The sequence below is a fragment of the Macaca fascicularis genome, chromosome 7 (assembly GCF_037993035.2).
Source record: "Macaca fascicularis isolate 582-1 chromosome 7, T2T-MFA8v1.1".
In the NCBI taxonomy this organism is placed as follows: domain Eukaryota; kingdom Metazoa; phylum Chordata; class Mammalia; order Primates; family Cercopithecidae; genus Macaca; species Macaca fascicularis.
In genome coordinates, this window is record NC_088381.1 from 161,552,063 (window position 1) to 161,578,294 (window position 26,232).

The following is a 26,232-nucleotide window of genomic DNA, read 5'->3' on the forward strand; positions in this document are numbered from 1 at the left end:
CTCAGCCATACTGTTATCATCATCCTCAGTGTTGCTTGTGTTCTAATTTTATTCAATTGTGTGTTTTATTTCTATAACCATAATCACAGTGTATCCACAATTCTTTTTGAAATAACATTACACTATTAGCTTTTCTCCATGTCATTGCATAGTTTCCATATTTATCATTTTTAGTGGATATGTAATATTCATCTAGCTATAACTTACTTTTCTTTATCATTACATATTTAGACTGTTTCCAGTTTTTTACTTTTATAAGTAACTCTTTGAGAAATATTTTTGTACATAGTACTGTACCTATATTTTTTATTTTCTTAGGTAGATTACCAGATGTCAGGTACCTTGGTTCAAGGGGTATGAATATTTACATGGCTCTTAATACATTAGCAAGTTGCTTTTCAGAGCATGTGTGTGGATTTACAATGCCAACACCATGTATAAAACTTACCGATACTAAGTGTTGTTTTTTTAAAATTGGTACTTGTTTAGCAAATGGAAAAAAGAATTTTCACCGTTTCACTTTCGTGTCTTTGAATACCGGATGGTGAATATTTTTCCGTTTGGGTACAAGCTCCTCTATGTTTCCTTGTATCATGCATTTGCTGTCTGGATAGTTTCATGATAGATATAGAGGAAGCATTGACTTACAGTGGGATGGTTGGTGAACCAGAAGTCAGATGGGATCAATTCTGCTTGATGCTAATTGATTGGAGGAACTAGTCTCTTTGTGCCTCAGTTTGTTCATCTTTGAAATGGGAATGGAGTATAAAATAGTAAGAAAATAGAATGAGGCATCCTGGAGTAACTCATGATGCACAGTACTCAGTAACTCAGTAACACAGTACTCAATTTAAAGAAGAGCAATCCAGGGTGCCTGAGTACTCAGGAGGTACTTCCTCTGAATGGTCATGATCTAGAATGTGTTTTTTCACAGTCTAACTTGAAATCACACTTCTCTTTGGCAGCTTGTTGAAAGAAGCTGAGTTCCATGCTGAGCAGCGAGAATATGAGCTGAACCGGCGGCGGCAGCTGGGCCTCTCCTCTTCCCACCATTCCCTGGATAATGCTGACTTTGATAACAAGGACGATGATAAACATGATCAGAGGCTGCTCAGTCAATTCGGAATATGGTTCTTAGTAAGAAAAATAAGTTAACTATTCTCCACTTTCTTATTTCTCATTCCAAAATTGTACTGATGAGGAATTTTTCCTGTTCTTTTAAAAGGAGTAAATAGTGAAAAATTAACCTTAGCAAAGGGACTGAATTCTCTGTGGCAGTAGCTCTCAATCCTGAGCTGCATGTTAGATTTACCTAGGAAGGCTTTTAAAAACTAACAATGCCCATATCACATTCCAGAATCTTGGGAATTTTTTAAGAAGCTCTTGGCCATTGATTTTGATGAAGAGCCAGGTGTTAAAACCTACAGTATCAGGATCTAGACTGGTACAAGTAGGAAAGTTGCTAGTATATATTGTCAAGTACTGGATTCAATGACATTTATAGATAATTCACATTCCATCACCTACATGAAAATTTTCTTGAAACTTCAGTCTCTGTGGAGCTTTTTGTATATTTATGGTAAGTCTGTGTACACCAGAGAAGTTATAGCCAAAGTAATGCAAGGAATATGATTGCTATTGACTGATTTAACTTCAACATCTATTCAGTAGAGATCAAACATACAGATCTAACATCCCAAGCAAGCTGAATTTACCAGTGCTACAGAGAAGCAGGCTTTTGTTTTGCCCGTTGGAGACATTAATTCAGTCTCTATAGTGATGTATCTCTATTATGCTTGCACATTGTTCCGTGAAAGAGTCTTTACCAAACTGTCATTTAATTGCTGATTTCACATATCTTGCTTCCTAGAAGTTATTATATAATGACACAATAGCTACTACTGTGAACTCTTTGAAGGCAAAGACCATGCTTTATTTATTTATTTTATTCCTGGACCCTGCCATAGTACTCAATAAAAGATTAGTTCATAGTAAATGAATGAATGATGTTTTAAAAAGTCTATTTATGGGCTGGGCGTGGTGGCTTACGCTTGTAATCCCAGCATTTTGGGAGGCTGACACAGGCAGATCACGAGGTCAGGAGATTGAGACCATCCTGGCTAACACAGTGAAACCCCGTCTCTACTAACAATAGAAAATACTAGCCGGGTGTGGTGGCGGGTGCCTGTAGTCCCAGCTACTCGGGAGGCTGAGGCAGGAGAATGGTGTGAACCCGGGGAGGCGGAGCTTGCAGTGAGCCAAGATCGCACCACTGCACTCCAGCCTCGGTGACAGAGCAAGACTCTGTCTCAAAATAAAAATAAAAATAAAAATAAAAATAAAAAGTCTATTTATGATAGTGAATTGGGGGACTCCAAGGTATCTGAATTATTACTAATACAAAATTCTTAGTGAAATATGATCATTTTAGAAGTGAAATGTATATACATTATTTTCCTTGAGGATATGGATGAAATATTTTGTTGACCTAACTTTTGAGAAGCATTTATTTGGCGCAGATTATATAATGGATTTCTTGTAGGAGAAAATGCTTAATTGGAAGGTGAAATCTTGAGGGAAAATGGTTGTTGCAATCCATCTATACCTGTAGGAAGGAACACAGTTTCTGGATAAGCGATCCCTGTTTTTAAGACTGCATATTTCAAACGGATTATCTGGGATATCTTTTTATTTTATTTTATTTTATTTTAATGCACCTGTTATAATTTTGTAAAGACAGATGGAAACTGAACAAGATTCTAATCTACATACTTCTAGGTGAGCCTCTGCACACCCAGTGAAAACACGCCTACAGAAAGCTTGGCCCGGCTGGTGGCCATGGTGTTTCAGTGGTTTCACTCCACTGCATATATGATGGATGATGAAGTGGGAAGTCTGGTGGAAAAGCTGAAGCCTCAGTTTGTCACCAAGTGGCTGAAGACAGTATGTGATGTTCGCTTCGATGTCATGGTCATGTGCCTTCTTCCTAAACCCATGGAATTTGCCAGGGTAAGTGGAGGCCTACAGCTCACACCTTGTTAGAGAGGAGGACTTGGGGAGAAGTGCTGCCTTAGCCATGCAGGTATTATCAGTGTCTGCAGAGGAGGAACATCTCTCCTTATTTTAATTAATATAGCTAAATGAATTTGGTAACTATATCTTGGGTGATGTGCTGCTTCGATGTTGATTTGGGATGAGGAAGAATGGCAAGATGCATTTGTGAGGTATCTTTAAGAATTTAAGGGACTATTCTTTCTCGACATTGCTGATTTTTTTTTGAAGTGGGATCTTGCTATGTTGCCCAGGCTGGCCGCCTTGAACTCCTGGGCTCAAGTGATCCTCCTGCCTCAGCCTCTGGAGTAGCTGGGAAGCTAAATATTTTTATTAAGAAAACAACAACAAAAAAGCCTTTCTATGAGGTTACTAGAGCTCAGTCCCCTTTTGGCTTAGAATCTTGGGAAAGATTACCATTCAACTAGGGGAAATGTCTTTTTTTCTTTTTTTAATAATGTATGTATCTACAGATGAATGATAGAAGTCCCTGCCCTGCCATTTGAAATGCCAAAAAGTTTCAGGGTGAGACAAAATGCACCTATTCCTCTCGCTTAAGAACAGATTTCTCTATGCTGATCCTCTTGCTTCTGCCTCAGTGGATCACATCTGAGAAGATCCCATGTTTCTTTTCTCCTTTTCTTCTTTTTAAGACAGGGTCTCACTTTGTCACCCAGGCTGGACTGCAGTGGCATAGTCATACTCACTGCAGCCTTGAACTCCTGGGCTCAAGAGATCCTCTCACCTCAGAGACTATAGGCATGTATCACTACATACATCTAATTAAAAAATTGTTTTGGTAGAGATGGGGGTCTCTCTGTGTTGCTCAGGCTGGTCTCAGACTCTTGGCCTCCAGCGATCCTTCTGCCTCAGCCTCCCAAAGTGCTGGGATTATACAGGCATAAGCTGCTGTGAGCAACCCATATTTTTTGAATATGATATAATTTGCGTCTAACCCAGAAAGGTGGATGTCCAGAATCAGGTTTTGGCAGTAATACATGAAAGTTTTTTTCCAAGTATTTTCAGTTTTATTTTCATTTGTGATTTTTTATTTCCTTTCAAAGAGATCTTGAGGCAGTTTTCAGTAGAAACCTGTGCTAAAGTAGGACATTTAAGGATAAAACAGAGCACAGACCATCTATAGGGGTAACTTTTATTGGATTTTTAGGACTCAGAGTGATCTGTGCATTTATGGAGATGTACTTCTTTCTTCTTTGGTGCCACCTACTGACTCACTTAGAAAATTGAATTTTTGCCTAATGGAAATTTCCCATTTACTGACATTCTTTGCCTGTGTTGATATGTTTTCTGTTATTATGTCTCTTGGAATAGCGAAGGATTGATGTGACATGCTTCTGGAAAATGAGAAGAAATGATTATGTTGAGAGAAAAACTTTTCTTATTCCAACTTAGGTGCAGATGTTTTGGGGCCTGCAAATTAACTGATAATAGTTTAACTGGAGAGAAGACAAAGTTTATTTATGAGTACATGTGGGAGATCTCAGTAATAAATTACTTCCTGATTAGCCAGAGATACAAGATTTATATCAAACTTAACAAACGGTTTACTTAAGGGCTTCAGTGAGAAGGTATAGAAGTTCCATTGGGTTTTTTAATGCCATGGGAGCTGGGCAAGAACTGGGCTATCTCCACAGCAGCTGAATTCATAGGAAACTCCTTTGGAGGGGGATAACAGAAAGGTATTCTCTGGAGACTCTGCTTGAATCACATAATGGAAGTTCAGATAAGATTTCTTTTTGCATCTTCTTTAGCTTAAATGTTTTCACTTTAAAATAATCTTTATACCAACTCTAGGGTTTCAGTGGATAACATTTCCCTCATCTGAAACTTCCCTTGAAGTTTCAACATACATGAAAGAAGCTAGGTTGATTGCTATAGAGGGAAGATTTGGGTTAGAAATTGTGAGGTAAGAGATCTGCAGAGGGGAACAAGAGCATAGAATGAGGAACCAGAAAAGCACAGATTAATGGTTGGGATAGATTATAAATCTAGGTTTTGAGTATGGAGGGCAGGCAGTTGAGAAGATGTCTAGATGTTGGTCTTGAAGCATGTTTAGATGGTAGAGTGAGAACATCAGTGTCACAGTTACGGTTATTTTCCAGAGCACAGCAGAGAAGGAGATGAGTGTTTGGTGAACTTCCAGAGTGGACCAAACTGTTGTAGCAATAAGTCCTTTGATTTGTATATCATATTATCCCACTTCAGCTTTTAGGGCTTTGTAAGAAAATAACCCAGAGTCTTAATAATGATCTAGGAAGTTAGGGTTTAGTTCTCAGTGATGCCATGTCAGGTGGGTAGGAGAAAAGTTGTGTTAATTACTGGCCAAATGGGCAAGACAGTAGGATCTAGTTTACCAAGAGGTGAAAAATATCTCAAAGGTCATGAACAGGACTAGAATCTGATCACTCACAAGGGGGGGGGTTATAGTTTTTCATCAAAACATAAAATTTCTCTCTACAATCACCTGCACTTTGACCAAAGATAATCAAAGTAAGACTACTTTTGGTTACAAAATTAGTCTCATTTAATTTGGTCTGATCATTTGCACAAGCACGGCAAGATGGTAATTGACCATTTAGGGCTTTTCAAAGTTTGCATTGCCGGAACTCTTATAAGGAATCTCAGATTGGAATTTTAAAAGTTTCTTGATGCTAGAAGTCAAGCCAAGAACTTGTCATCAGATTTCATCTGCAATACTTATAGATTTGGGTGAATTCCTTTCTCCTTGAAGTCTCCCAAATATTCTAAGTTTCCTAGGAAGTGACCTTTTTACTCACCCGTAAGGCTGAGAATTCTGTAATGCAGTTATCGGATCAGTTTTTCCAAGAGGGCTTTGAAAACACTGGCTGCATAAAGTCAATCTTGGTTCCTTAAAACTGTTTAGTCATATCAGGTTCCACACAATTCACAAATATGACATTCTGCAAAGGCTTGGTAATATAACTGTAACTGCCTGATGGGTTCTTCCTGCCTTCTGCACAAACAACATCAATTCACGGAATTGAGTAAAGAAAGCGTTTAATTGACATGAGGCTGGCCGTGCCACACAAGAGACTGAGTTATTGCTCAAATCAGTCTCATCAAAGGCTTGTAGGTTAGGGGGTTTTCAAAGCCAATTTGGAGGAAGGAGTCGGGGTGGCTAGGCAGTGGGTGCTAGCTGCTGCTGATGGTTGGGTTGGAGATGAAATCATAGGGAGTTGAAGCTGTCCTCTTATGCTGAGTTGATTATGGGTGGGGACACAGGAGGGGCTGGCAGCTCCAGGTGGAGCCATGGGTGTCAGACATGCAAAAAACATGAAAAGCTGTCTCAAAAGGCTAATCTTAGGTTCTACCATAGTGATGTTATCTGCAGGAATAACTGGAGAAGCTGCATAAATTGTGACCTCTAGAATAACAGCTGGCAACCATTTATGTCTATACCTTAGCAGAATTCAGGCTCCTTTTCCTCCTCCTAGCCTTGTGGTCTCTTTAGAAAGGCATTTGAAGTTTGGGGAAGGGCTACTATCATTTAAACTATAAGCTAAATGTCTCCCAAAGCTAGCTTGGCAGCTTAAATGCTAAAGGCAAGAGGGAGGTTGGCTAGATCCGATCTCCTCCACTGTCATTATTTTCTCACTGTTATCATTTTTGCAAAGGCGGTTTCATAACCAAGTTTCCCAATTATGTCCTGTTAAAAGCAGAACAGATTCTTATTCAACTTATGCAAATAGCTATAATGCTATGAAAATAAGAATATTCAATAAGAGCTTCTGAATTCTGGAGGAATCAACTAGAGAGGAAAAGGATATATTTCATTTTTGTTTACAAAGGTATAAATCTACCAAATTATTGTGAGTAATAGATAGCTTAGGAGAAAAGAGAAAGGGGTTCCTTGTATCTGAAAAACAGAACATTGATTGAAAAACTAGCAATGTTCTAAACAAAAAATGATACAAATTATAATCATTTATCATTCAGTCCTATGTAATTCAGTCTTGTTCTGCTTGATTGAGTTAGCAGTTAATGAACCCATTAGCTGCTCCACTAGAGTTCTGGCAATCCTTACTCAGTCCAATGGTATGATCTCAATTATTTAAGCAACGTCACCAGAAGCCTGTACTCCAGAGTATCTGTCATAGTCCTTTCCACGGATCTCAGAGACAATCTGTTTATGTTGAAAATAAGCGTTCTTGCTAGTAGCTGATTGCAAGAGTTTTCAGAAAAACATCAGATAACAATTACTATCTGAAAATAGTCATAGTTAAAGATGGGCTGAAAGTTCACTGTGACACAGTTGACAAGGCAGTTTTGTTGTTTCTGTAGCATGAAACATTAAAATAATAACAAAATGATAACTGATAATGTTTTGTCATTGTTGTCTACCATCAGACAAAGAAGCATAAAGATGTATCATGCCAACAAGGGCATTGACAAATTTCTAGGAACTTTATGTAATTCACGAAATATTTATATTCATAACATTTACCTATACAAATGTAACCTAAGGACAGTTAAACATCTCTTTTTATTTGGCAATGCTTTCCATAGAATTCAACATATCAAATAAACCTAATTAGTTTAGCATATCTTTTTATAGGTAAGAACAAATCCTTTGAGATTTTCAAGGGTCTCTCTGGGAAACTTCAGTCAGTTCAAGACCAGGATTTTATTTAGGATTTGGCTTTGGAAAGGCAAAATACCAAAAGTTATCAGAAATGTCAAAAGATTTGAATACTTGATTAACCAACATTACAGGTCACTGTGAAATAATTCTTAGCTATTTATTTAACGTATATGATACCAAGAGATTTCAAAAGTAAATACGGGGAGTAACACAATTGTAAGAAACAAAAAGAGAAACAAAACTTAGTTCTTTTAACATTTAGAAAACTTGGTTCTCTTAAATAATCTAGGACATGATAAAGACAAAAAGCACAGGAAGGCCAGGAGTGGTGGCTCATGTCTGTAATCCCAGCACTTTGGGAGACCGAGGTCAGAGGATCACTTGAGCCCAAGAGTTTGAGATCAGCCTGGGCAACCTAGGGAGACCTTGTCTCTACAAAAAATTTTTAAAAAGTTAGCCTGGTATGTTGGCTCACACTTGTAGTCCCAGATACTTGGGAGGCTGAGGTGAGAGGATCACCGGGAGGTTGAGGCTGCAGTGAGCTATGATCATGTACTTGCACTCCAGCCTGGGTGACAGAGTGAGACCCTATCTCAAAAAAAAAAAAAAAAAATCATAGGAAATTATTCTGATACGACACAGAGTCTTTGTTTCTGTCTTAGTTTCTTCAGTTTGTTTGGGCTGCAATAGCAAAATACCATAGACTGGGTAGCTTATAAACAACAAATTTCTCACAGTTGTGGAGGCTGGAAAGTCCCAGATCAAGGCAGATTTAGTGTCTGGTGAGGGTCTACGTTCTGATTCATAGATAGTGCTTTCTGGCAGTGTCCTTATGTGGTGGAAGGGGCAAGCTCTCTGGGGTCCCTTTTACAAGGGCATTCATTCACAAGGGCTTTGTCCTCATGATCTAGTCACCTCCCAGTAGGCCCCACCTCCTAACATCATCACATTGGTGATTAGGTTTCACCATAAGAACTTTGCGGGGAAACAAATATTCAGACTGGTAGTTTCCTAGGCAGGTATTTCAAAAGGTAAAGAGAAACCTTTTACAACCTCTTATTAAGAACAGTAATAAGATAATCTAAAAAATATTGTTTTTTTAAGAGAGAGAAAACAAAACTCTAGTTTTGCATCAGTATACTGTTAATATTAAAGCTCATGTAAAAATCTTACATAAATCTATTCAATCTTAGCCTACATGACCACACAAGATAAAATTTTCTTTCTCTGTCTTCCCTGCACTTCCCTTTCAGGTTTTGAGCCTTTCCTCTTCCTCATTCAGGAATGATGAATAAACAACTCCTTTAGGAAAGAATTGCTCCTTTAGGAAAGAATTGCTCTTTTCCCCGTAACAAAACCACATTCTACGTTACTTGAATACTTTGCATACAGAGGTTTTTCCTTCATCCTGATTATATCTAGTAGTTCAATTTGCATATGATTGATTATAATTTTCAACCCTTATTATCCTTTATTTTCCAGAGAAAACTATTAAGTAGACAACTGTGAATTGCCGGTTGTGTATCAGTATTTTTTGGCATTTCAGCAAAGTTTGTGAATATACCATCTCACAATTTCTAGAGGCATATTCTTCTTCTTAGTACGATTCCCCAGTGTGGCAAAAAGAACATCCTTTTTAACAAACCCAAATGTCTTTAGTATCTGTAAAAAATAAGAAGCTAAAAGCAGTTAAACTTATGATCAGCAATTAATGTGTTAATATTTTATCCTACTTAGAAGTGATCTAGATTTTCAATGAATATCTGCCATTTAATTTAACTTAGTATACCGTTAAGGTTTCAAGTTACCAAAAAGATTTTGAAAACTACGTCTAAGCAGAAACATTATAAAACACAATTACTGTTGATATAAACTATGTCAGAATAATGATTCTATTTAATTAAAGTCAAATCTGTAAATTCTAAAGTCTTAAACATTGGTAAATATATTAGTTTATTTGAGTAGTAAGCCCAGGTAAGAGCAAAACATGTGCTCAGCATGGTACTCAATGCTGATAATTCTGAAAACACAGATGTTTTTATTAAAACGACAATATTATACTTGTCTCATTTACAGATTTACTGAAATCACATACACTTGAAATCATTTGGGTTAGTTCCTGTGTTTCTGAGAGTTTTAGGAATATTTTATTTGTATATGTTAAAATAAAAACCTTAGACAAATTATATTTAACAGAGATTAATTGAGCAAAGGACAACTCAAATCAGGCAGTCTCTGAACCAGAATAGATTCAGAAAGGCTCCAGCATAGCCATGTGGTGGAAAAAAAAGACAGGAAAAGAAAAGCAATGTACAGAAAATGGAAATGAGGTACAGAAACCGCCAGATTGGTTACATCCTGGTGTTTGCCTTATTAACAGTTGGCTGCCTTTGATTGGCCAAAAGTCAGTGATTGGCACAAGAGTAGGTTACGATCTGTTTATACATGCAGTTAGGTTACAGTTCACTGTGTATGAATAGAAACCATTGGGCCAAACTTAGAATATGTAAGAAGACAGTGCTAGGCTAGACTTAATTTAACATGTAAGTGTCTATGTTTTGCAACTGTCAATCTGAATTAATCAAAAGGATCAGAAACCAGTTTTAAAGCATGTATTTAAGCAAAAAGCTGGGAATGGCCATTCAGCAAACCTAGACTTCAGAGAAATGGGGTCAGTGCTCTGCAGTTAAAAGTTAAGGCCTTGCTTATATAGGCAGAAAACAAAGAAATTGAGCAGGATTATAACATTTTCTGCACAAGGGTGGTTTATAAATTGCAACAATTTAGCTAGTTACAGTTTGTTTTCATTTCCATACAGCTAGTTTTCATTGCCTTTCCAATTTAAAAAAGTATATTTAACGTTTCATCCTAGACAATATGATAGTCATGAAGTCTCTGTGAGAGAGGAAAGAGGAAGTTCCAGCCTGGCCAACACGATGAAACCTTGTCTCTACTGAAAATACAAGAATTAGCTGGGCATGGTGGCGTGTGCCTGCATTCTCAGCTACTCGGGAGGCGGAGGTTGCAGTGAGCCAAGATTGCGGCTCTGCACTCCAGCCTGGGAGACAGAGCAAGACTCCATCTCTCTCTCTCTCTCTCTCTCTCACACACACACACACACACACACACTCCAAAAAAAAAAAAAAGGAAGGAGTCTTCCCTGGCTCAATTTAGTCATTTACTACATTTTACAAAATAATGTAAGTAAGAAAAAAGGCTAATCTGCAATCAGAGAAACAAGGTTACAGTTGCCTAGGTTGCAGCTGCCTGTTTACGTGACTCAGGTCCCATAATCACATTCCCTTAAATATTTTAAAGTTCCAACAGCTTCGATTTTGAGTTACTTATTTCACAAAACCCATTTAGAATAGAGGTCTCTTAAGGAATTTTCTAAAGTAATTTGGCAATATTCTCTGGAAGTAAGAAGATACCACATACACGTAATGTATATACATATGTTACAGACCACAGGCTCCTTGGCTTTCCATGTAAGGGAAATTAATATGGGGCCAAGAGGACTTCCTAGATAAGGCTTTATTTTCAGGATTTGTTCTCAAGTGCAAGGGAGACAGTGGAGGCACGAGAATCCTCCAACTGGTTCCCCCCAAAAAGCTGGTAGGATTTATTTTTTTAAGCCAAAGCACGGGAATTGAAATCAGCGGTAGAGTATAGAGGCTGGGTTGGGCAATGCATGTTAGGGGTAGAGTATGCAGGTCAGCAAAGCTGGTTGTGATGGTTGTCTTGAGTTATGGGTCACCTGCTGGTCTGGCCAGTGGCAACAAGGCTGTAAATCAGTTGTTCAGCATTCCTTCCTGAGGTGGGAGACTCAGCAACCTTAGTTTAATTTTGGATCTCCCAAGGCCAGTGTCTGGAATTGTTTAAGTAGAAGGCATGGTTAAACATATAAGAGCACAGAAGAACAATACAGAATGGTTGTTTTCTTTGTATGACTATTAATGGATATGCATTGGTGAGGTAGTGTTATGGGTTTTGAGATCAGTGGGAATGCATGAAAGAACTCTCTAGTGGGTGTGAGCTGAAGCCAAGCCCCTTCCTTACTGTCTCATTCCCCTCTGAGAGATTTAACTCTCGTTATTCTTAAGGAAAAAGGACTGAAGATCTCATCTTCTGAAGCTATACTGAACAGCTATGCTGAACAGGGTTGTTGTCCCGGTCTAACCTCAGAGGAACATAGAAATCTCTCACTGACTATTCTAGAGACCTATAGGGACTAGAATCCTCCTGGGATGGTATAGGTTGGAATCCTTGGGCCATCATTAGCTCAACTTAGAACTGTTGAAGTCTGGAAGGCATAAACTTTAACCATCTGTATGCCTGTTGAATATAACAAATAATTATTTTAAAAATCAAATAGCACCCAGTGATAATTAGTAAACTGCCTAAGTCCAGTTTAACAATGCTTATGAGAAGAAATCAGATGCTATTTGGAATTTAAGTGAATAGGCTAGAGAATGAGTCTCCTGGTGTCTGAAATATACGGCAAACATACTTTTAATAAGAGACATTTCTATGGAAACAAAAGAAAAACAACTGTTAATGGTGGGCGTTATTAGGCTCAAAGCATCTTTAGTTACAGAGGAGGAGGGTGGTGGCAATTTTTCATGTTTTTTTGTTTGTATTATAAAGAATAAGCCTTAGTTTGCAGAGCCTTAGGAAAAAGGTAGTAGCAATTTCATTGAGTTTAAATCAGAAAAGTGGAAGAAAATTTTTAAAATGTTGGTTTGGAGACTTGCAGCTCAAAAAATAATATTAAAAAGCTCAAAAACGACAGATAAGACTAGAACCTACAACAGGTGTATTATATTCTTTTTCTCTCCAGTCTCTCATTTTTATCAAAGACAAATGATGATAGGACTGATGCATTTACAAAATAAATTTTAGTTTCATTATACTTGTTTTGATTATTTGTATGAAGTGCAGCAAGAGTAATTATTTGCCGTGTATACTTTTTTTTTTTTTAATTGGCTTTGCTGGAACTTTGTTTCGTAAGGATTCTCAGATTAGACTTTTTAAAGCTATGAGCCTAGCTACGGATTTATCTGTGCCTGCAAACACTTCTATGAATTGGATGAATTCCTCCCCTCTTGAGGTCCATAGATAACTTGGGGCTCCTGGACCTGTTAGAAAGTGAGATTCTTTACTTACCATAGGTCAGGAACCCTGTACGAGGCCTGCATAGACAGGATATGAGGGCAATTTTTCCAATGAACTTTTATTGTCTTTATACCTCAGTTTTTAGAAAGCATGTAATTCTCATCAAAGCCTTGATAAAATAACCAGTTTCCCCAGTTGTGTCCTGTTACAAAAGAAAACAGATTCTTATTGCATGTATGCAAACAACTATATTACCCTAAGTTAAGAATACTCACATATAGTTTCCAAATTGTGCAGAAATCTGGTAGAGAGAAAGAAACATGCTCAAAATTTTGCTTATAGGTTATAGTTTATTCAATTGTTTAAAGTTGTAAATAGTTTAAAAGGGAAAAAAGTTTTCTTGACTCTGAAAAACAAAACAAAAAGTGTCAGCAGCATTTCAGGAAGAAAGTTCATAAAAAGATTATTTCAATCTCCTATTCGTTTAGTCCATGAAATTAACTCCTGTTCTGCTTGATATTTACGGACACATTAGCTCTCCAAGAGGGTCTTACAAGTTTTTCCCTCCATTCTAATGACTCAATCGCCAAAGTTGTCAGAGACCTGCATTCAAGAGTATCCGTGAGAATCCTGTAGCTGATTATAAACCTTCTTTTGGAATAGATCAAAACAAGATGATTGTCTGTGGATGACAAGAGTCTTGAGACAGCCACACAGTTAAAGATGCAATCAACAGGGAAATCTGGTCATTTCTGTGGCACATAATAATTTAACATAACAATCTTAATTGTTATTGATATCAGATACTTAGGCATATCAGAATCATAGGAATCTTATATAACTTTGGAATACATATTAATAACATATTTATATGAATATAATCTAAAAAATGCTAAACACCATTTTAAATGTGATAGTGTTTCCTGTATGGTTTTAATATACCAAATAAGCTGCATTTGTCTCTTTTGGACTTCAGAGGACCTACTATACAAAACGGTTAATTAGGTCAAAAAAGGCTTAATTCAGGATTTGATTTTGGAAAGCTTGTTAAATATCAAAATTTAAAACATCTGACATTACAAAATAGGACCACAATTTATTTATTTAACCAACATGATTAACTCAAATATTTCTAAACAGCAAAAATCCTTTAGTCTTTCGTAGAGAGAGGACTCAGCTTTCCAAATAAACAGACCCAATAAAGACAGCATGGCTGGGCACAGTGGCTCACGCCTGTAATCCCAGCACTTTGGGAGGCCGACGTGGGTGGATCACAAGGTCAGGAGTTTGAGACCAGCCCGGCCAACATAGTGTAACCCCATCTCTACTAAAAATACAAAAATTAGCTAGGTGTAGTGGACATGCCTGCAGTCCCAGATACTTGGGAGGCTGAGGCAGGAGAATCACTTGAACTCAGGAGGTGGAGGTTGCAGTGAGTTGAGACCATGCCATTGTATTCCAGCCTGGCTGACTGGCTGGAGCAAGACAGATCCCCCCTGCCAAAAAAAAAAAAAAAAAAAAGGAAAAGTCTGTCTCTTTCTTTTTCCTGTAGGCGAATGAAAATCTTGCTCAAAAGGGAAAACCAAATTTTACCTTTGCATTAGTATATTAATACTAAAGCTAATTTCAATAACATTTTATAAACAAATCTATCTAATTTTAACCAGTTTGACCATAAGGTAAGATTTTTATAACCCTTTATAATTTTTTGTTAAAGAGCAGATAAATGCTCCAGGAAAACCCTATTGTTCTGATACATGAGCCCAGATTCTGGGCCTGTGTTAGAGAGCTTTTATTTTAATATTTAATTTATGGAAAAACTAAATAATACCTTTTTAATTTTAGTCGACTAGCTCATACACAGAATTTCTGTTTCAAGATTAATCTTTCTCAAATCTTCTCCAACTGGCTTAAACTTTCAGTTATATTCTATCTTTATTTTAACCCCAAACAATCCTTTAACCCTCTAAATTAGACAAAATTAGTTTGTCTTTTAAAAACTACATTCCCATGCCTTTTTATTAAAAACACTTAATTTTTATTTTTAGTGTATGCAATTTTAATTCTCTACCAAGTACAAAGCCTGGGCCACAGGAACTACAGATAATATGTGACTCTTTTCCAGTACAGCTAGGGAGTGTGGCTAATTCTATATATCTCCAGGCCTTACCTAGAATCTAATGGCCGCAAAGCAGGCAAGTCAAACAGTTATCAAAAGTCATAGAAACAGTTTATAACCTTAAAGCGCCTAGCAAGGGCAGTTTCTGACCTGCCTAATTTAGACTGAATGCCTAAATTTTAAAGACATTTTAATTTTATTTTACTTGTAGTCTTTAAAACTGTCTTGATTTACCAAAGATTACTAAAGCCATGTGAACTAAAGGGCATTAAAGTGTTTGTTTTTCTGATAAAATATATTATTTAAGCATTTATTTTTCTTTAAGCCAATTCATTGGAGGTCTTTTACATATTTTGGTAATAAGACATCACATACATGACATGTATAGATACACAGACAGAAGCAGATCTGGTAGAGTTATAAGATTCTTCATTTGCCAGTTTTTAAGATTTTCTTTCTTTTTTTTTAATTAATTTTTGAGATGGAGTCTCTTTCTGTCGCCCAGGCTGGAGTGCAGTGGTGTGATCTTGGCTCACTGCAACCTCTGCCTCCTGGGTTCAAGCGATTCTCCTGCCTCAGCCTCCCAAGTAGCTGGGACTGCAGGTTCATGCCACCATGCCTGGCTAATTTTTGTATTTTTAGTAGAAATGGGGTTTCACCATGTTGGCCAGACTGGTCTCAAATTCCTGGCTTAAAGTGACCTACCTGCCTCAGGCCCCCGAAGTGCTGGGATTACAGGTGTGAGCCATCACACCTGGCCAAGATTTCTTTCTTATTTTATTTTAGATAGACCATCAATCTTTTGATTATCTGTCCTCTGCCCTAAATAATTATCAGTGAGGTAACTCTAAATTTGCGTTTTAAAAGGGACAATTCTTAGGTGAAATAAGATAGGTAATTTATATTTTACTTAAACCAAGAGAGAAATGGTGTGAGTAAAAGTTTAGGTGAGACGGACAGGAAAAACAGATACCATTACATGTAGAGATTTCTTTAAAGATGTAAGGTTTTAAATCGGGTTCAGAGTGGAGCCTTTTAAAGAACAAGGCCAGGAAAGCATGCAGTTTTTAGGGCCTAGTAGTTGGGCACAGCTGGAAGGCAGAACAGATCTCCCAAAATCAAGGATCCCATTTTTACACCAAATACTGGGTCCCCCGAAAAAGGGAAGTGCTGTGAGACAAGACAGTGCAATGCTTTCACAGCGTATTTTATTGTACAGACATTTCCCCAAGGCTGCTGGACAACCCAACCTCAATTAGTCTGCTCTGTAATCAGCCCATCCTCCATTTCATACCTTCTAGGTGCCCAAGAGCATGGCTTTTTAGGTAAACACACAAAGAAAGGAGTATCACCCTGTAGTAATAGCCACTCACTGTAAGCAACTGCCATTGGACATTTAAAAAAATATATGCCTCTTATTTAGCTATTGCACATTAAGATTCAACTTTTCTAAATAATGCAAAATAATTTCTGATGCCCCCAGAAGTCAAAAAGATCAGGTAACTAAAACAGAACAGAGCCTCAGATTTTGAGAAGTATCTGTCTGCTTATAATTCTTTGGGTTCTACTTGGAAAACAGAGGTTTTTCCCAAAACAGCAGTTTGTGGTGCCTCTTCTGTTTCTCTCAAGGAGTTCCAGGCTGTCAGAAATTACCTTAAGTCCTCTCATGCAGGGCAGTGAGGGCATGTGTGCCAGAGGACAGAGTAAATGGAGAAACAATTCAATCAACTGAGAAAAAAAAAAAAAAAACAAACCCAAAAACCCTTTTTTGAAAAAAACAAGATCCAAGAAGAGAAAAAAGCGTAATGGCCTTCTAAATGTATATATAGCTTGGATATCCCCTTTTAATTAATCTTGTTTACCATAGAGCTCGTTAAAAAAAAACCCTTTTAAATTTTTAATTGCCAGACCATTATCTGGCTGTTAGGGACAAATAGCCAGCACCTCTGGCATTTAAGCCTTTTATTCTCTGAAAGGGATTTTCCCAAGTGCAACTGTTACTAGAAAAAGGGCTCTTGATCCAGACCCCAAGAGAGGGTTCTTGGATCTCACACAGGAAGGAATTCAAGGCAAATGGCAGAGTGCAGTGAAAAGAGAGAGTTTATTGAAAGCTACTCCGCTACAGAGAAGGGCATCCTTAAGTTTTTCTCGTATAGGGGTCATCTCTATATAAAAGCTAAGCTAAGCCATGTCTATGTAAGGGTGAGCAGAGAGCATGACAAAATTTATATTCTGTTGATTTAAAGAAAACTATCCTTGACGTTTTAGTGTGTGAATACATCAAACCATAACCATAACAATCTTGAAGGCATATTTTGTTATGGGTATTGGGAATCTGGACTTTCTGCTATTGTGGGAGTGTGTCTTTGCTGGTATCTTAGGCTGTTTCCTCAACTGTCAATGTCTTTTGACTGTGGGTAGTGACCAGCAAGGAATATGCCCAGTTAATCTGAAGATGGAGCTGAACTTAAAATGGGGTTGCTCTGGCTCTCCTAGGTTCCTGCTTCCCTAACAAATCCAATAAGCCTTAATTAAGGTTATGATTTAACCATGGCTGCACAAAGTGTCTACAAAGAGATTACGAGCAGTTTTTACAAGATGTAGAATCACCTCCAAGATAGCTCAGAGAAAGGAAAATTCAAGACAGAAAATCACAAGCTGCCTGACATGACCCTGAAAATTTCCACCCTCTGAATGGCAGAGATGGAGAGAGAGTACCCCCATATGGTCACAAAGACAATGGAGGGAAAAAGAATAAATAAATGACAAAGGTCACATAAATATCAAACCAGAAAGGACTCATTCCCTAAGCTGGGAATTGAACCCATGCCACTAGTCATGAAAGGGCAAAGCCTTAGCCACAGAGCTACAGTATGGTGCAGTTGCTATTGTTCTTCCCAGAAGTAATCTAGAGCAGACAGTTTAAAGTTTGCAAAGGATTTTAACTGCTTAAGAGAATCCTTAAGGCTAGCCATGACATTATCATGTGTCCTTTCAGACTGGCTGCCTTATGTGAACTTGAAAATTTCCACCCTCTGGATGGCAGAGACTGAGAGAGAATACCTCCACATGGTCAAAAAGTCAAGCTCTCAAGGACATGAAACAAGACAAGAGGGAAACCTCATTTGATTTTTGTTTCAGGGACCCATAGCAAAGTTTGTAACTGACTAGTCTGCTGGGCTGGCTCAAACGGCAGACTTGTAGGGGTCCTATGCCCACATTCTATTCTGTGGCAACCCCTCTGTGACAGAACAACGCAGAATGACAAATTCATACCACAAAATACAGCAGATTCACTACAACCTAAGACTAGTCTCACACATCTTTTTTCTCATTAATCAAAACCTTGCAGAGGAGAGGAACAGGGATGAATTTTTTTTTTTTTTTTTTTTTTTTTTTTTTTTTTTTTACCATTTACTTAACTGGTTTGCACAGAGAGCGAGAGGCTGGGACCCTGGCTGTAAGAAATCCTTACCATTTTGCCTGCATGCCAGGGTTTTGGTTTCCCTCTCTCTGCAGCTTCTAGAAGAGCAGAGCAGCTTTTGATGACCCTGTTCGCTGGGCTATAACTGTGGAGGCCAAGCTGTGTTATAAAAGAAAATCTTCCTTTTCTGTTTCATGGCACCATAGACAAAAGCCTCTCATTTTTGCAAGATGCCACCCAGTGGGCTGCATGGGGGAATAAGATGTCAAATTAAACACATAAAAAGGAAAAATGGATCGGGATGTGAGTGATACAAACTCTGGACCCATGTGCTGCCACTTCTCTCTTCTCAAAGACAGCACTGATAAAATAAAAACTTCAGCTGAATTAAATTTAAAAGAGTTTAATTGAGCAATGAACAATTTGCGAATCAGGCAGCCCCCAGAATCACAGCGGATTCACAGAGACTCTAGCACAGCTACGTGTGCTGTGCTGGAGTATAAAGATTTATAAACAAAAACAGGGAAGTGACCTACAGAAATCGGCCATGAGGTACAGAAACAGCTGGGTTGGGTACAGGTTGGCGCTTGCCTTATTTGAACACAGTTTGAACACTTAGCAGTCTATATGAGTGGTTCAGGTATGGCCGCTGGGATGGGCCAAGACTCAGTTATTGTTTCAGACACATAATACTAAGTTAGGTTTTTACTTTTGTGTGACTACTAACCTAGTGTAGGAAATTTTCGTGTGTGTCCATGTGAAGAGATCACCAAACAGGCTTTGTGTGAGCAATAAAGCTTTTTAATCACCTGGGTACAGGCAGGCTGAGGCTGAAAAGAGAGTCAGTAAAGGGAGATAGGGGTGGGGCTGTTTTATAGGATTTGAGTAGGTAGTGGAAAATTACAGTCAAAGGGGGTTGTTCTCTGGCTGGCAGGGGTGGGGGTCACAAGGTGCTCAGTGGGGAGCTTTTGAGCCAGGATGAGCCAAGAGAAGGAATGTCACAAGGTAATGTCATCAGTTAAGGCAGAGACTGGCCATTTTCACTTCTTTTGTGATTCTTCATTGCTTCGGGCCATCTGGATGTATCTGTGGAGTTCACAGGGGATACGATGGCTTAGCTTGGGCTCAGAGGCCTGACATTCCTGTCTTCTTATATTAATTAGAAAAATAAAATAGTGTTGAAGTGTTGGGGCGGCGAAAATTTTTTGGGGGGTGGCATGGAGAGATAATGGGCAATGTTTCTCAGGGCTTCTTCGAGTGGGATTAGGGGCAGCGTGGGAACCTGGGGTGGGAAAGGTCAAGTTGAAGGAGGATTTTGTGGTAAGGGGTGATATTGTGAGGTTGTCAGAAGGAGCATTTGTCGTATAGAATGATTGGTGATGGCCTGGATATGGTTTTGGATGAATTAAGAAACTAAACAGAAGAAATAAGGTCCAAATAAAAGAAAGAGAAAAATAGATATTAAAGGGTTAAGAATTGGGAGGACCCAGGACATCCAATTAGAGAGTGCCCAAGGGGGTTCAGCATAATTACTTGCTTGGTTGGCGAGTTTTGGGGCTCTATCCTTGAGTTTTTTTATGTTGTTATACACCAGGCCAGATTGATTTAGGTAAAAACAACACTCTTTATTTAAAAATATACAGAATCGGCCGGGCGCGGTGGCTCAAGCCTGTAATCCCAGCACTTTAGGAGGCTGAAACGGGCGGATCACGAGGTCAGGAGATCGAGACCATCCTGGCTAACCCGGTGAAACCCCGTCTCTACTAAAAAATACAAAAACCTAGCCAGGCAAGGTGGCGGGCACCTGTAGTCCCAGCTACTCGGGAGGTTGAGGCAGGAGAACGGTGTGAACCCAGGAGGCGGAGCTTGCAGTGAGCTGAGATCCAGCCACTGCACTCCAGCCTGGGCAACAGAGTGAGACTCCGTCTCAAAAAAATATATATATACATAGTCCTCCTTTTTCAGCAGTGAGTAAGTCAAGGCCTTGGCAGTTTTGGAGGACAGCTGCAGCTACAGAGTCAACTTGGGCCTGGAGGACTGATAAAGTTTGTGATATGTCTGTGATGCTAGCAGAGAAGTCATTAGAGAGGCTACAGAAGGTCGTGACAGAGGTTGAAATGCCTGCTATTCCAGTACCGAGAGCAATAGTGGAAGCAGAAGGTCCTAAACCAACAAGCAAGGGAATTAGTGGAGTAACCCTTTTTTGTTGTATTGGTGTCATGAGGGGAACAGGGAGCTCTTTGGTCCCATTTGCAAACTGAATTTTGGGAGTAAGGAAAACTAGTGTGCATGTGCCTGTCCAATTAGCAGGTAGACACGTGTAGGTAGAGGATCCACAGAGGAAGAAGAGACCTTGTACGAGGCAAAACTGGAGATGCAAAGTAAAAAGATGAGGAGAGCTGAAAGGAGTGTCTTGTACCTGGACTCCTAGGGATCCAGCTAGTGTGGCAGCCATCAGAGGTTGTAATGGGGACCGATGGAGTAACTGCATAGAGGGGAAGGTTTGATTTTCATGGTGTATGAGAAAACATTGAGTATCTATGAGCAACCTTTCACTGTTATTTTTGGGGCTGGGTATAAGCAAACAAGAAGAGCGCCTGGGAGGAGAGTCCTACGAGCAAGGGGAAGGTAGCCAAGGATGGAGTGAAATACAGGGTAAGTGTCTTCCTAAGCAGGAATTACTGCTAATGTTTTTAAGTTTGCCTGTATTGATAGAGGGCTTATCTGTAATATGGAGCTGGAAGGCTCCAATTGTTTCAGTGATGTGTGTAGTTGGACTTTGGAGATAAAGAGTGAAGGAACATCGAGAAGGTGAAAGGTTACCCAGGGGAATTCCAGTGGGTCTTTGCCGAGAGATACATAAAGAAGCGGCCACAGGAATAGTAGTTTGTGTTGTGAGGGATCCAAATATGGGGGAAGTAGAGTTGATAGAAGGAGAAAGGTTTTTTAAGTAAGTGTGGAGGATGGCGGCAGCTTGCTGATGTGAAATGTCTGCGGAGGTCTTGCTGGACCTGTCTAGAAAGTAAAGAAATTCTTCAGGAGGGAAAAGGTGAGGGCTGTTAAAGGAAGTTCGGAGGTGTACGGAGACAGGAGATGTTGACGAGTCTGTATGTAAGGTGGGGACAACTGTGTAGGCGCAGGAAGAAAGGGAAATGCAAAGCCAGCAATTGTTCGCTAAGGGGGGATTAGAAACGGCTAGGAGAGAATGGGTAAGGTTGATAGTGTGGTGGAGATAGCTGGGGAGAGGTAAAGGGTGGCATAAGCATGGGAATGAGAATGAGAATGAATGTAAAAGTAAAGAATAGAACTTCATTAGGGTGGAAGTATTGGAGGATGCCCTGCCAGCAAAGATCATCTATCCACTCTAAGAGGGAGTTAAGAGTGGCGGTTTGGGGATAGCACCAGGAGATATCAGCTGTGATGGCTTAGAGAAACTGTAAACGGGCAGTGTAAACAAAAGCAGGGCATTTATGAGTAATTGAGAACGGTGAATAGGAGTATGACTAGACAGAAGATAGTAGGGATGACTAGTTTTTGGGGCACAGCCCAAGTAGTAGGGGTGACTGCATAAAGCCCTGTTGCAAAGAGTAGGGTAAGGATGAACAGACCTAATAGAATGAAGAGACGTATTAGGCTCATGAGGGTTATTACTGTTCTTCAGAAATGCAAGTGAGTTTAAGGGAAGTAGGGGAGAGTACTTGCGACTTCCAGGAGGAGGAGGAGGGATTAGGCTGGCTGTCCGATGGACATAGCTTTATTCTGGAATGGTGAACCCAGTGGGGAGGATCCTGCAGGCAGATGGCAGTCGGGGTACTATAGATGACTAAGTAGGGTCTGGTCCATAGAGGTTGTAGAGTTTGAGTGGTCAGGTTTTTAACAAGAACTGATTGTACGGTTGGGTGTCTTCATATGGCTGGGGATCTGGAGTAGGCAAGAGAAGATTAGCAGCCTGGCGAATTTCCTGTCTAGCCTGCTGAAGGACTGGAAGATAGTCACCTAGAGGACTGGTGTCTGGGACGACGTTGGGGCCAAGCAAGAAACTGCATCCATATAAAAGTTCAAATTGACTGTACCTTGTAGCATCTCAAGGAAAGGCTCTAATTCTGAGAAGGACAAGAGGTAAAAGTACTGTCCAGTCCTTTTTAAGTTGGAGGCTGAACTTGGTGAGGTGTGTTTTTAAAAGACCATTAGTCTGTTCTACCTTTCCTGAAGATTGAAGATGGTAAGGGATATGAAGGTTGCACTGAATACCAAGAGCCTGAAAAACTGCTTGGGTGATTTGACTAGTAAAGGCTGGTCCATTATCGTACTGTATAGAGGTGGGAAGGCCAAACCGAGGAATTATGTCTGACAGAAGGAAAGAAATTACCACGGTGGCCTTCTCAGACCCTGTGGGAAAGGCCTCTACCCATCCAGTGAAAGTGTCTACCCAGACCAAGAGGTATTTTAGTTTCCTGACCTGGGGCATGTGAGTAAAGTCAATTTGCCAGTCATGGGCAGGGAGAAATCTCCGAGCTTGATGTATAGGGAAGAGAGGGGGCCTGAACAATCCTTGAGGGTAGTAGAATAGCAGATGGAAGACTGAGAAGTGATTTCCTTCAGTATAGATTTCCATGATGGAAAGGGAATGAGATGTTCTAAGAGACAGGCTAGCGGCTTGTAACCTACATGGAAGAGGTTATGAAATGGTGACTGAATAGAATGGGCCAGTGAGGCTGGAAGGAGATATTTTCCTTGGTCTAAGAACAATTTGCCTTCTGTGGGAAGAGATTTATAGGTGGAAGTTTCAGTGGGAGAGTAGGTGGGAGTGACTGACGAGAAGGAGAAAAACTGCTGTGAGGGATAGAAGTTGGAATGCTAGCTGCTTTTTTAGCTACCTTATCAGCATAAGTGTTGTCCAGAGCAGTGGGATCTGATGCCTTTTGATGGCCCCTGTTGTGAACGACTCCAGCTTCCTTTGGAAGTAAAGCAGCCTTGAGAAGAGTTTTTATTAAAGAGTCATTAATGATGGAGGACCCTTGCGTAGTGAGGAAACCTCTTTCTGCCCATATAACAGCATTGTGGTGCAGGATATGGAAGGCATATTTAGAGTTAGTATAAATATTGATGCATAGTCCCTTTGCAAGAGTGAGGACCTGAGTTAAGGCAATGAGTTCAGCTTGCTGAGTGGTAGTTCAGGGGGGCAGAGTGGTAGCCTCAGTGACAGATGTGAAAGATACTATAGCATAGCCTGTCTTTGCTGGTGAGTGGTGATTAGGCCTGGTGGAACTGCCATCAATAAACCAAGTGTGATCAGGGTGAGGAACAGGAAAGAAGGAAATATGAGGAAATGGAGTGAATGTCAGGTGGATCAGAGAGATAGTCATGGTTCTCAGGTGTGGTATCTGGAATAATGTGGGAGGCCGGATTGAAGTCCAGGCCAGGAACAATGGTAATTGTGGGAGACTCAACAAAGAGTGAGTATAGCTGAAGGAGCTGGGGAGCAGAAAGTATATGCATCAGGTGTGAGGAATAAAATAGATTTTGGAAGTTATGAGAACTGTAGAGAGTGAGTTGAGCATAGTTTGTGATTTTGAGGGCCTCTAAAAGTATTAGGGCAGCAGCCGCCTCTGCATGGACACATGAAGGCCAGCCTAAAACAATAAGGTCAAGTTGTTTGGACAAAAAGGCTACAGGGTGTGGTCCCAGTCCTTGTGTAAGAATTCCAACTGCACAGCCCTGCACTTCAGCTGTGTGTAATGAAAGGGCTGGGATGAGTCAGGGAGAGCTAGTGTGAGAGCAGTCTCTAAAGCTGTCTTCAAGGAACGGGAAGAAGAGTGGGGAAAGGATTTAGGATCTGTGGGGTCAGCTAGATTTCCTTTTGTGAGTTTATATAATGGTTTTGTTAGGATGCAAAACCAGGTATCCAAAAGTGAAAGTGTCCAACCATGCCTAGGAAGGAAAGGAGTTGTTTTGTAGAAGGTGTTGGGGTTTGAGAGATCAGTCAGACATGATCGGCAGGGAGAGCACGTGTGTTTTTATGAAGAATTATGCTGAGGTAGGTAATGGATGGAGAAGAAATTTGAGCTTTGGAGGGGGATACCCGATATCCTTTGGAGAATAAATGTTGAAGGAGCAGGAGGACAGGGGGTTGATCTCCTAAGGGAGGTCCCTTGATCTGAGTCATGGCACCAAATTTCATCTGTGTCTGTGTGAAGAGACCACCAAACAGGCTTTGTGTGAGCAATAAAGCTTTTTAATCACCATGATGCAGGCGGGCTGAGTCTGAAAAGAGAGTCAGCAAAGAGAGATAGGGGTGGGGCCCTTTTATAAGATTTGGGTAGGTAGTGGAAAATTATAGTCAAAGGGGGTTGTTCTCTGGCTGGCAGGGGTGGGAGTCACAAGGTGCTTAGTGGGGGAGCTTTTGAGCCAGGATGAGCCAGGAGAAGGAATTTCATAAAGTAATGTCATCAGTTAAGGCAGGAACTGGCCATTTTCACTTCTTTTGTGATTCTTCAGTTACTTCAGGCCATCTGGATGTATACATGCAGGTCACAGCGGATACAATGGCTTAGTTTAGGCTCAGAGGCCTGACAGAAATGCGCTCCCCCAAATTATAAGAGGCGCACCTACTGGTCCAAACCCAAAGAAAGGACTAAGAGACCAGAAGTACAGCAAAAGTGAGACTTGACTGTCGGTCTTGCAAGATCGGGTGTCTGTTGAGCAGGCACATCTGGTACAGTTACAGCAAGCAATTTATCCCCTCGTGCGCAAGTCCTTCCCCTGGTTCCTCTAGGCTGAGCACTGTGGGGTTACAATCTTCCTGGACGTGGTCACCTAAGTTTCTTTTCTTGGTTTTTATTGGTTGTTGGGTTGGGGCTTTAGGTATTTTCTTTAGGGTCTTCTCACTGTATTTTGTTGCAGCCCTTAATGCATTGTAATCGTAGTCAGCTCTGAGACTCTTCAAGTATTTGACCTATGACCTAGGGGGTTAAGCAAGCTGTTAGGAATAGATAAGGTGAGCTATTTTTGCAAGCTAGTAAACTTCCATTCTAAGCTAAATCCTCTGGTTTGGGTGAGGATAACTTAGGTTCAAACAAGCAGGCAGTGCCTATTAATGCAGGGTCCTAGGGTATCCTGTTCTTCCATAGCTTACAGGTCCAAGTGTACTCAAGGTATTTTGTCTTGAAAATGGACCACCAAATACATTGTTTTCTACAGCTAGGTTATATCCACAAGGACTCAAATATAGAAGTATGGAGTTCTTCTCAGGCTGTATTTAGTTTGCTTTAACAGCACGCAGAGTCAGTAGCTTCACACTGAAACAGACAGATGACAGGCAAGTCCACAGGCTTCCCTTCCTCATAAGGTGTGGCAAAGGGAGGGAAAATACTTAGAAGACTTAAAGAAGATTACAGAGTTCAAAGTCAGGGCACTAAACAGAGTTTTCTAAACTGATCAGCCATTTCAATCCATCCTGCATGGGTGACTATTCAGGCTGAGCCAATCCACCATTTCAACATGCCATGTGTGGGTATCTATTCAGTTGGAGTTGATGAAGTTAGTGAAAACCAAAAGAAGGGAAGGAGGAAGGAAGAAGAAGGAAAAATAAAAACACAACAAGTAGGGGACAGGAGAAGAGGGAAAGCATAGCTTAGAGGGGTGGCAAGGAGTCTTGGGGAAGCTGGAGGAAAACTCTCAGTTGCAGCAATACTGAACCAAAGATTCAGACAGCTGCCCATCAGCTGCAGAGGTGTCTGGCCATCATGCTGGCTCACAAGCCTCCTGCTTGGGAGGGAAAAATGTTCCCCATGTCCTGTGGACGTGCAGCAGTTGCCAGAGAATCTCTTATAAACCAGACTCTTTGGCTTCCCATGTAATGGAAATTAACATGGGGCCAAGCGGATTTCCTAGACAAGG

The 26,232-nt window shown here is 40.0% G+C and overlaps 1 protein-coding gene across 16 annotated transcripts in view; it reads left to right on the forward strand.

The window, feature by feature from the left end:
- Positions 1 to 26,232, forward strand: part of UNC79 (unc-79 homolog, NALCN channel complex subunit) — a 277,231-nt gene that overhangs the window by 108,616 nt on the left and 142,383 nt on the right. For all 16 annotated transcript variants that reach the window (XM_073998138.1, XM_015454151.4, XM_045396908.3 and 13 more), the window contains 2 exons: positions 966 to 1,137; positions 2,779 to 3,009. In XM_073998138.1, coding sequence (XP_073854239.1) covers positions 966 to 1,137; positions 2,779 to 3,009 — 403 coding nt within the window. The remainder of the gene's footprint in view (positions 1 to 965; positions 1,138 to 2,778; positions 3,010 to 26,232) is intronic.